This window comes from Amphibalanus amphitrite, unplaced genomic scaffold, assembly GCF_019059575.1.
Source record: "Amphibalanus amphitrite isolate SeventyFive unplaced genomic scaffold, NRLGWU_Aamphi_draft 000995F_arrow, whole genome shotgun sequence".
Taxonomy (NCBI): Eukaryota; Metazoa; Arthropoda; class Thecostraca; order Balanomorpha; family Balanidae; genus Amphibalanus; species Amphibalanus amphitrite.
The window spans coordinates 217,482-229,958 of NW_024882489.1; the positions used below are offsets into that span (position 1 = coordinate 217,482).

A 12,477-nucleotide genomic window follows, 5' to 3' on the forward strand; every position below is an offset into this window, starting at 1 on the left:
TGCCGTTTTTTCGAAAAGTCAAAAACTTTTTGAAAAAAATATAAAAATATAAATTTTGAATATTATTATAAAATTTTCGAAATTTTCAAAATTTTGAAAATCCGAGATAGCAGTTTGATAGCGCGGTCAATTCTGAGTCCTTCCATCCAAAGAAATTGGATCTAGCTTTAACCCGCGCCCCACTGGGGGGGCTATTTATAGTCCCCCCCCCCGTTTTTCTGCAATAACTTCCAAACCGCTTGACGTATCGACGCCAAACTTTCAGTACCTTAGGCTGCATCAATTTGACACCTTGTGTCAAAATTTGAACTTCGTACCTACTATAGGTCGGCCGGAAATGACGTCAGAGTGACGTCATGTTCGGCCGATTTCGACGCAAAACATTGAACCACGGCAATCGCTCCCAAGAGCTCAGTTTTTAAGCTAGATCCAATTTCTTTGCATGAGAGGACTCAGAATAGACTGCGCTATCAAACTGCTATCTCGGATTTTCGAAATTTTGAAAATTTCGAAAATTTTATATTAAGCACCGCCCAACCGCAGGCTCATGTTTAGAGGGCGTTGGTCCGCATCAAAGCCAGTGTGCTGGAGAATCCAGTGGCTGAAATGCTCCAGAACGTTCGCCACTGTGTTTTTATGAAAGGTGGCCTCATGCTCAGTTAACCCGGCAGTTGCTGGGGTATTTCGCCACCCACCGTTTGCTGGGGGGGGGAGGGGGCGTTAAACGCCCCCAGCCGATAACTCGAGAACCAATAGGCGCAGCGAAACGCACGAGGCGGCAATCGAAAGAACGCGACGAGACGCTTCAGATGAGTACTTTAAAGTTGAACTTTGAGGTCACAGGTCGGGTCAAGGTCAGGTCAAACACCTGAAATCGAGCTTTCAGTAGCATGGACTTCAGGACTTCGCAATGAGCGCCTCTCGTCATAAACTTTGTCAAAACGGTGCACAATCCATCATATAAGGCCTACAAGAGTGTCAGCCCCATGTAGGGGTCAGTCAAGCATAGGTCAGGGTCAAGGTCAGGTCAACCGGGTAGGCACATATCCCCGAAAATCAAAACTGATATTCGCAGCCTGTGACACATGTTTTATGGGTAATTTGGGGCGTAGAACACGATGGTGACATTCATTTTATCATATGTGTACGTGTTTGGCTCAAAAAGTTCAATTTAAGAAATGTATGTATCATGGTCGTTAAGTGGTCACGAGAAATTGCCAAGATTCAGATCAAGATTTTGGCAAATGCGAAACGATAATCAATAATCGAAGATAGCCATTTGATTGTTCATGGTATTGGCAGTCTAATGCCGTTTACGGCATGTCTGTATGTCTATTCTGTGATTTTATATGATTTTTGAACATATGCCGTTTTTGGTCGAAAACTCAGAAATCATGACGTCACTAAAACCTCGATATCTTAAAAATGTTCCGACCGATTTTTTTGAAATTTTGTCACAATAGACTTCAATCAATTCCCTACAGGTACCCAAAATTTGGCGCGCCTGCGGCGCGCCGTTTTTATGCTATGGCCCGGCGAAAAAAGTGGGGGCGTTTAACGCCCCCCCCCCAGCAACTCGCGGGTTAAAAGAAAAAGTACCAGAATGTTTTGCTTTTTAATTACAGCGGGATGAAAGGTGTCCGGATAATTTCGTTACACCCCTGTAATGTTCAAATGGTTGCTAAATTCGAAATCAGCTCGAAAAACTAGCCTAGAAACATGTAAAACTCGAAGAAGTGAACCGAGGTCATCAAAGGTCATTGAGCTGACCTGACCTTCAGGTGACCTTGACACCCAACCTAATGCATGGGACCAGCATCATATCACATGTTTCAACGCTTGAAACCACGTAAAGACTGCAAACGCGCGGCTAATGCGAGCCGACATACGCCGAATCGCGATTCGGGCCAAACATGGTCTCGAGAAATAGGTCACAGGTCAAAGGTCATTTGGGTCAGGGTCATGAAATTTTCAGGGTAGGTGTAAAATTGATAAAAATCAGGGGTATTGAAAGTTTCGTCGCGATCGGACGGTTTTTACGCGAGTTACTCACGAAAAACCGATGGGGTCCGTTCAACGCCTCCCCCTATACGAGCGAGGGAAAAGCGCCACCAAAAAGCAAAAGTATGCACATGCGATAACCTATACTGCGAAAAAAGGTGCATCGTTTTTTAACGGCGCCGACAAATTGTAATTACCCCTTAGTATATGACTGAAGATCGTTTTTCCATTGGAGCACGTGTTGAGGATGAAAGCGTTTCTAACAGGTTTGTTAGTGCACTCCGTGCACTAACAAACAGTTAGTGAACGGGTCAATGACCCATACAAGACAGACAGGTCAATGTCCTATGACCTACAGTCAACGCCGTGCAATTTCATTTTTCATCTATTTTATTGTCTATTGGCTCTTTTTGCCTATTCTATGGCTTGTTTATTTATGTATGTATGTATATTCAAATGTGTTTTTCTCTCTATCTCTGGTGTTCGGACAAAATCAATATCAGTTTCAGAGCCACCCAATTAAATACCAGCAGTGAACAATCAACATGTATTGCAGACTTAGCAATGACACAAAACAGTCATCAATACATGTACATATTACATATTACATGTATTATGTAATAACGTATGCATATTACATGTGCTAAATAACGTATACATATTACATGTGCTCGTTGCGCCCTCGTAGTCCAAACAGCATCGTGAAATACCAAAAAAGGACCCTAAGGAGCGCCATAGGATGGTGAAAGCCGAAGGCCTTTGACTCCCAGAATTTCCTCTCGTCTTCTTCGGATACTGGCATGGCTCTATTTGGCCTGTTGCCCTTGCCGGACGACTTTGACACCGCCATCTTTGCTTTGAGGACATCTTGCTCAAGAGAAAATGAGGACGATGTCGATATCTTAAAGTCAGGGTAGCTCTGCTCTTTTAGGTGCCTTTCGATTGAGTATATGATCCCCTTCAGAGTCTGTGGTTCATATTCCTCGCCATCGCTTCTCTTCAGTTGTTGGATATACCTACATAATAGGTAGGCACTTAACAACGGCGCATCCAGCTTATGTGGATCCTTGCTCTGTCCTTCATGCAGAAGAAAGTGTTTAAATTTACGTACGTCTTGTTCAGTGATTTCCTTTGTCCTGGATGACTTGGTGCTAGCAATGATGCTTCCTCTCTCGCTGTTTCTATCGTAGTTTCATTTTTATCTTCATCATCATCAAGTAAATTGCCAATTAAATCAAAACACGGTCTATCACTCATTACTGTTAATTCGAATAACGTGTAACTGCCAAGGCCTAAATTTGCTGACAATGCAAACCGAAATTGTTTCCAGACTTGATTTTTCACTTTAATTTTGAATTCGCGTGGCGCAGTCATATACTAAATCGCTTAGTACACTCGCGTTTCTAAATTTTCATTTTGTGACCTCGACTGCGTCTCGGTCACAAAATGAAAATTTAGGCCGCGTTCGATGTCTCCTCGGACGAAGAACATTCTACGCAGAATATTCTATTTTGCGTTCGATGAAGCACACAGGCGGACGGCGAGACCGGCCATTTTGTGCGCCACTTACACAATGTGCGTCAGTTTCGAAAAAGGCCCAAGTTTACGTTTCCATAGAGACCGCACACAAATATCAACAACTTCTGCAAACAGCTGCTGCGCCGCTTTTGAAATACGCGCCATCATTGCCTCTCTGCCCGCCGTAGTACGCTCAAAAGATTCTGCGCGGACGGCAAAGATTCTACGTGACGTCACGTAGAATCTTTGCCGTCCGTGCGACATCGAACGCCATTTCGGGCCCGGACGGCATAGAATCTTTGCCGTCCGGGAGACATCGAACGCGGGGTTAGAAACGCTCGTGTACTAAGCTATAAAGCTCAGGCAGATGTAGGGGAGAGCGGGGAGAGTTGTATCATGTCCAAGTTGTATCAGGGCGAATTGTGCCAAACTTATCCAATAGATAGCGCTCGTGACGCGACCAGCCGACGAGGTTTTCCGGGCGCCATCTTTCCCTGTTCTGTCGTGTGGCTGGGTGGACGCGTCTCGAGGTGAGAGCCGATTTTATGTTTTTAAATGTCATTCTAAAAAATTGAGTTGCAAGAAAATGTGTGTTTTGGGCATTTAGATGTGCACGAATTTGAAAGATCTCCGTAGCGGTGGTGAGGGTAGGTTCTAAGGCTGCGTTAGTGAAAATGGATTTCTCCAGCTGTCCGCTGTTTTTGAGCACGAGGATGTTTTTTTCCAAGATGGCGGCGAGGTACATGTTGTATCAGAGCCGGGTGGGGTATGTTGTAACATGTATGTATGTATGGGTATGTTGCTTTTGATCGCGAAAGCTAAGCCCTGTCTCGCGTTTGTAGGTAGCTAGTCAATACTCGTTCCATTTCGGCACAATGTGTTGGCTTCTTTGCTCTTAACGGGCCACTTTTGCATCTAGTCTGTTGATGTTTCGTTCGTTTCGATGTTTCGTTCGGATTGCATTGACCTAAGTTTGGTCTCATAAAAGTGAAGCCTTTGAGCATATACATTGTATTAACCCCATTTAATGTTGTTGTTATGTTCAAAACCAGTAGCAAGCACACTCCCTGAAACGTGAAATACCTAGTGATACAAATTACCCCACCATGTGATACAACTCACCCAAGCCATGGGGCAAGTTGTATCAAAAACATTGTTCTATTCGGCAGACCGTAGAAGAAAAACTGGTAGAGGTAGCGGAAAAGTTACTTTGCACAAAAAAGCAGAAGAATCAAGGAAGGAGATAGCATGGAAATAATGAGTTTATCACGGATAGTTACGAGGTTATGGGTCTCGGAGTAAAAACTGATACAACCCACCCCACTCTCCCCTATGGTAGAAAATACCCCAAGTGAAATACACTACGGCGGAAATAAAATACCCTACGGCGGAGCTCGGTTGCAATTTGTAAATACGCCGCCGGCGGAGACAGGTGTCGCGCCGCTGGCGCCATCTGTCGTGCGTGTGGCGAACCAGGACATTTTGAGGTGGTGTGCCACCAGAGGGCCAGCCCCACGGCCGATCGTCCAGTGGCGACATCTGCAGTGACGAGAGTACGAGACTCTCCGGGGGTGGCGCTAGTAGCGGTAGCCGCCGGCACCGCCGTGTCACAGCCGCCGGCGGACACGGGCCAAGCCGGGCACACTGCGCTGCAGCCCACGGAGCTGAGTGACGCTGCTGACGTCCACGGAGCCTCGCCGCCGCCGGCGGGGGGCTGGCCAACGCAGACCACGGACAGTAATGAAGCCCCGGACAACGCCGTGTCACCGCCGCCGGCGGACACGGGCCGAATCGGATGTGCTGCGGCGCAGCCCACAGAGCCGGACGGAGCTACGGACGCCTACGGAGCCTCGCCGCCGCCGGCGGGAGGCATTCCAACGTGCAGCACGGACCGAGTGTACGGAGCCTCGCCGCCGCCGGCGGGAGGCCCATCGGTAGCCACCGGCGCCGCCGTGTCGGTGCCGCCGGGAGACACGGGCCGAGGAGCCGACCGTACCGCGGCGCAGCCCACCGAGCCGGCTGGCGCGCGCGGAGCCTGCTCGCCGCCGGCGGGAGGCTGGCCGGCGCAGACCATGGAGGCAGCCCCCGGCGTGTCACCGCCGCAGGCGGACACGGACCGGGCTGGGTGTACCGCGGCGCAGCCTACAGAGCTGGCTGACGCCCACGGAGCTTCGCCGTCGCCGACGGGAAGCCTTCCAACGCGGACCAGCCATGGAAACGAAGCCGCTGGTGACGCCGTGTTGCCGCCGCCGGCGGACACGGGCCAGCCCGGGGCCACTGCGGTGCAGCCTACAGAGCCGAATAGAGCTGCTGAAGCCTACGGAGCCTCGCCGCCGCCGGCGGGAGGCCTACAAGCGCTGAGCACGGGCCGAGGTGCAGCTGCCGGCCCCGCCGTGTCACCGCCGCCGGCGGACACTGGCCAGATTGGGTGCACCGCAGCGCAGTCTACCAGGCCGGCTGCCGCCTACGGAGCCTCGCCGCCGCCGGCGGGAGGCCTGCCAGTACGGAGTGGGGACGGAGACCCGCCTGAACAAACGGTAGCGGCTCACGCCGCCGCGCTCCTCCGTACGCCGCAGGGATGCGTGTCCGCCGGTGACAAGTCCGACCGGCGCGGTGACACGAACCTCGGTGACACCACCCTCCACTCGGTCGAGGTGGTGGATGACCTGCTCGGTCCGACCGTCGATGACGAGGTGTGGGAGGACGCTGAGGACCCGCTTCACGCAGCTGCCGTCGCAGCTATGCTCGCTGAGCGGGATACGGAGTGCGACGCGCGTCTGCCGCCGCTCGTGGACCCGAGTCTAGGGGTGACCAGAGCCGCTGCTGACCACGACCCGTGGCCGCCACCGACACCGGAGCGACGCCTGCCGCGGACCTCCCCGTGCGACGGCGGGCGCGTCCGCTGCAAGAAGCGCCCGAGACGCCGCGGAAGAGAGCGCAGGCGCCGCCGTCTGCACCGCGCTGCGGTGGCCTTGTGCGCCCGGACCCCGGAGGGTCCGCTGTGGCGCCTTGGAATGAAGACGATGTGATCGTCTTGGGGGGGAGGTGTTGTATTATGGTCCAGCCCCCGCACGGCTGCTGGCTGCGCCTGCGCGCGCCCCTGCCGCCGCCACCGCTGGCCGCCCCGGCTCCGTGCCTGTGAGCGCCTCTGCCGCCGCCAGCTGACGGTGCGCGCCGAGCGGCATGACTGGCGCGGGCGACTAGGCGCGGCGCTCGCCATACTTGTTTACTTTTGGACACTCTTTCGGCCTGAACGTATCGCAGTAAATAAATCGCGTTTTTCATTGATTGTGTGCTCTTTCACTCAAACGAACCAAAACATAACAGGAGCCAAACCTAAGGTACCCCCAAATCATGTTTTCTCACCGGATTTAGACCACTTATTTTTCATCACAGCCCTGACACCATACTTTTTTTGGAAAACTATAAAAAATAGGCCATCCGACCCATGCTTTTATATTAGCTTGTAGCCTCCTCACGTTGCCCCATCAGACAGTAATAATCACACTTCTCGGTGTTGACATAGGCGGCGGAACGGGGAGGGCACCGGGGCACCGTGCCCCCCTTTGATTTTGGCATTTAAGCATTAGCCGTATGGGCGTTGCATGGAAAGAATGGGACCAAAAGTCGGCAGTGCCCCCCCCCCCCCCTAATTGAAGGTGTTCCGCCGCTACTGGGTGTTGAGCGTTTGTCTGAGTGGCAGTGCCTCGTCTGAGGAATTTGCATGCCTAGCCTTATGTCGCAAGGGCCCACACGCATAGATGTTTTGCGAACCACATCGGTTTCTAAATGCCCAGCCGACTTCTGAGCGCTCGATGCCGAGCTCTGAGAGCTAATGCCAGCTTCTGGACCCACGTCGGCCTCTATGGTAGCCCACACTGGATTTATATGATCCATACCTGATACCAGTCTTTAAGGGTCAATCTGAATGGAGACCATAATTTCCCACGTAGGGTCCCTCAGACCAGTGTAATGCCTGTGTATCAACGAGACTGAGGGCTTTTCAGGTGGATTCTCCGTAATCGCCGTAGATCTCCGACACAACCTTAACCCTCCCCGGCACATGGGGGAGAGTTTGATGCAACCCCCCTAAGGTTTTTCGCGAATAACTCGCGTAAAAAGCGGCCGATCGCGACGAAACTTTCAGTAGCCTCGCATTGATCAATTTTACACCTACCCTGAAAATTTCATGACCCTGACCCAAATGACCTTTGACCTGCGACCTCTTTTCCGAGACCATGTTTGGCCGGAATCGCGATTCCGGCCAAACTAGTGCGGTCGGACCGCAGTCCGCACACAGCCTCCAAGCTCCGCCCACTGCGTCCCTTCCGTCACCGCACACAGCGACCGCTGTGGCCGGTCGGGACCGGCCACAGGAAGCCGTCCACCGCACGCAGCCGTGACGTCAGAACCGCCTACCCATCCCCTACCCCCACGCCTGCTGGACTCACCGCACACACCGCACGCAGCAGTGTGCGGTGCCCGTGAACGGCCATCCGGAATGGAAACTAACAGCTGATTCAGCTGATGCCTTCCCTTCGGTAAGTGCCCGAGGGCACGCGCGGCGTGGGTAGCGAGGGGAATGGAGGCAGCGGGAGCCGCGTCTGCCGCGCATTCACTGGCGCCGCATAAGAAAAAAAAAACACTGCCCCGCTGTGCAAGTCACTAGTCAGTGAGTGTCACCAAAATAAAACTAAACCTAATGATATTTTTCACCCAAGAATATTCGGAAACAGGTTCCTCGCCCTTTCTGTACCGTTTTCCGACTACTCTTCGGTAAAGGTATGTTTCCGTGAGAATATTCGGAAACAGGTTCCTCGCCCTTTCTGTACTGTTTTCCGACTATTCTTCGGTTAAAGGGACCCTCCCACCTTAACATTAGTTTTGAGTTGAGATAGCCAAGTTTGCGGCCAGGCTCAGAAACCACCATTTATCCTGGTCGCAACCCCCGCAGCTTTATTGTGTTCAAGAAATTTCTTCCCTTTACTTGCAGGGTGGGACCAGCGTGGTCCCTATCTCTTAACCATTACGGGAATCTGATGACGTCATCAGGCTTTCGAACGTCCGTTAAATGTTTGACTAAAACGTTTTGTAGCACGCGGTGGTATATGCTGCTTTGCGCGCAACAAATGCCGCACTTTCAAATAAAGTCGCTAAGAACAGCGGAGATCCCAAAAAGTAAACAAAAGTAAAAGTCTAATATCTTGAAAACCGGTGAATATTTTTTGATGAAATTTGGTAGATATTCGTTTTTGCTCTTTCTGAACCGAGCGACATCACTTTCATGCCAATTCATTAACTTTTTTGAAGGTGGGAGGGTCCCTTTAAGGAATGTTTCCGTGAGAATATTCGGAAACAGGCTCCTCGCTCTTTCGACTTTCTGTACCGTTTTCCGATTATTCTTCGGTAAAGGTATGTTTTCGCGAGGATTATAAGGGCGACCGAGATGTGACCATGAAGGGCATTCCACTAAATACACCTTAGACGTCAATGTTGTGTGCTACTAGGGAACGATCGTCCGAATTTGTTTCATTCAAATGCTACGGTCTCGACAAGATTAGTAAAAAAAGTCTCCTGATTATGATAGCAACCTCACGAGACAAGCCGGGAATCGTCTATTATTTAAACCCCTTTAAAAGCAAAGCATTTAGGTAAATCATGGAATCCTGGAATACCGCTACCGCCCACCGGCATGTCAGCACGACCGCCTGGCACAACAGCTGACAGCCACGCGACAGCAGCCCCAACCTTATCTTGAAGAATATTGGCGGCGACTGCCGGCCGTCTAATCGGCCGTATCCGTGTTCGTGCTGCATTCGTGTGATAATATTGCCACCGGCCTATTTCAATTACTGTGGAACACTTGAACACTTGCTGCTTGAACACTTTCCCTAAATGCTCCTTTTCTTTCGCTTCCGCTTCTTTGGTGCTAGATATTTTCTCTGCTCTCCTGGCGAGGTTTCTGATGACTCCAACCTTCACTGCTGACGCGTGATTTGAGTTGTTTCTTATGTAAGTGTCACTTGCCGTTGGTTTCCTGTAAACAGCGGTTCGAAGACCCTGTGCACTGTCCCTGCTGACGCATACATCGAGAAACGACAGTTGGCCGTCCATTTCCTTCTCGGCGGTGAATTGAATACTTGGATATAACGGCAAGTGACACTCAAATCACGCGTCAGCAGTGAAGGTTGGAGTCATCAGAAACCTCGCCAGGAGAGCAGAGAAAATATCTAGCACCAAAGAATCGGAAGCGAAAGAAAAGGAGCATTTAGGGAAAGTGTTCAAGCAGCACGGATACCCAAATCATGTGATTAAAAAGGGATTAGCGCAGAAGAAAGCAAATAGGACAGATGCACATGAAGAAACAAGCCGAACAACGTACATTTCTTTACCTTACGTGCAAGGACTGAGCGAGCCCATAGCAAGACTTTTACGTCAACACAACATCAAAACAGGGCACAAATCTAGAACGCTTCGAGATCATCTAGTTCAAGTAAAAGACAAGACGGATCCAGAAATGCAAAAGGGTGTCATCTATCAGATTAAATGTGATTGCGGGGAGTCTTATGTCGGAGAAAGTGGACGTCCCAAGCTTACGAGGCTGAAAGAACATGTGGCTGATATAAGACATGGTCGCACGGACACATCGGCTACAGCACAACACGCCTTCTCATGTGCTAGAGATTTGGACCCGCGAAAAGCTACAACCTTGGCCATTGAACGGAACTGGAAAAGAAGAACGATTCGGGAAGCTCTAGAGATAAAGATACACAAGTCAGCAATGAATAGGGGGGTGGGCAAAGCTACCATTAGCCCGATTTGGGACGTTGCTTTGTGTTGACATGTGTTAGTTTTATAGAGAAAATGGGGAACCATAGTTGTTTTTTTTTTGCATCTCAAAAGTATCTAGGTACTCTTTCTTGTCTTTGCATGATAGCCAAAGTACAGGTTTTAATGCATTTTTATAAGAGACCGTCTGGCGCTTATACGATTCCGACTTTCGACGATGATACGAATCAGACGATGTTTAATATCTTACCAGTATAACGCCTTTTGGGGCGACTAACGGAGCGAGCGAGAGGGTGAGCCTTGCACGTGCGAAATTGCGAGGGGGTACCTCCAACTGACTTGTGCATGGCATCCTACTAACCGGTCTCTAGCGATGTGCCAAATTTGGGCACAATCGGCCCAGCCGTTCTCGAGATCTGGAAGTGGCACCCTGCACGTGCGCACGTGCAAAATGGGTCCCAACTGACTTGTGCACGGCACCCTACTAAGCGGTCCCTATCTGTGTACCAAATTTGAGGGTAATTGGTCGAGCCGTTCTCGAGATCTGGAAACGACCCCTGCACGTGCGCACGTGCAGCAACGCCCCAACTCTGGCACATGGATATGCAGTGCCTAGTGCGTGCCTACCTACATGCCAACTTTCAGCGCAATCGGCCAAGTAGTTACCGAGATATTGCAACAATTACAAAACGGACACCTCTTCGTTTTGCACGTGGCACGTGCATAAGGGGTCACCCACATGCATCAGGAATAGTCCAATACTTGGTAGAAGGAATGAAGCTACCCTACAAAAATTACCGCGTGTAAATCGGTCAAGTGGTTGCTGAGATATAAGCCTCGCAAAAGCGTGACCACGGCCGGCCGCTCATACTCAGAAATTTCCGTTAATCTAAGGAAAGACTACGCTCGCTTCGCTCGCTCCGTAATTACGACTGTCATAACGATGTGTGATGATTTGAACTGTATGGTTGTTTCAGCGTATGCACAGTGTAAAAAAAAGGAAGTCACAGATCATTGATAGCACGAACCTGTTTCGCATGTCATCACATTTGTATCGTCTTTTTGCATTTCATATTTCAAACCAGTGAACAAGGCTACTCAATAAAGCCGAAATATTTGGTTTTTAACAATTTTTTACCTCAGTGTAGCCCGAAACGAATACGAATTACTATCATTTACTTGAGGAAGATTAGAAATGACACTTCGTCAATACCTACTGTGACTTACTTATGTTACGTTAAGACGTGTCCGTGCCCCATGCCAGCCTTTCCCAGCGCCCGTATAGGCACGAGCCACCGCCCGCAGTGACACCTCGTCGCTGAGGTGGCGAATGCTAGTACTAACCTCGCTCCCCAGATGACACTACCCGTCCGTACCAGGGGTGATACTGCACCGCAAGACACATTTAAGAACGGAGAGGCAGCTGCGGCCAGGTGGGTGACAGCACGTAATCGCCTGAGGCGGTCGGGGTAAACATATTTTACCCTTGAATGCTGGATGCATGCACTGCGACTTTTTATTTTAAGAACGAAAAGCGTGTAATTGACGTGTAAAGCGTGTAAAGGCGTGTAATCGACCGTATCCGTATTGGCACTCGTGCCGCATTTGTGTGACGTTAGCCGTTTTCACGACGGGCTATCCGGCGAGTGCACCTAATGTGACCAAATCTGCACCTAATCTCTTTTACAGCAAATATCTTTATTTTATGAATTTATTTCAGTGCTTTAACCCTCGCCCATGTAGGGGGGGGTTGGTGCAACCCCCCCCTGAGGTTTTTCGGAAATAGTGCAAAAACGGCGGCGCGCAGCGCCGCCAAATTTTGGGTACCTTATGGGGCAAACCTTGCGCATCTTTTGATGAAAAAAATTTGACCGGGTCATGTCAGGTCACGGAGTTATGACGTCACAAAGGGAACAGCCTCCGGCCGGATTTTCACAAACTGAGTGCCAACGCCCGAGGTTTCCTGCCGGTGGTACGGAGATCGGTTGATGGATCGTGATGAAACTTCCCATGCATGTTGGGGCAAGTATTGGCTATCATATGGTATAAGAAACTTGACCGGGTCAGGTCAGGTCACGGAGCTATGACGTCACAAGAGGAACAGCGTCCGGTACTATTTTTGAAAAGCGCCCGAACCACTATTTTGCTAATTTTTGTCACCTCAATGGG

General features: G+C 50.3%; 1 protein-coding gene across 1 annotated transcript; it reads left to right on the forward strand.

Annotated features, from left to right (window-relative positions):
- Positions 1-5,591: 5,591 nt before the first annotated feature.
- LOC122368979 (skin secretory protein xP2-like) lies at positions 5,592-6,548 on the forward strand. The gene has a single exon (XM_043343324.1). It carries the CDS (start codon positions 5,592-5,594, stop codon positions 6,546-6,548), a length of 957 nt encoding a protein of 318 aa, XP_043199259.1.
- Positions 6,549-12,477: the final 5,929 nt, after the last annotated feature.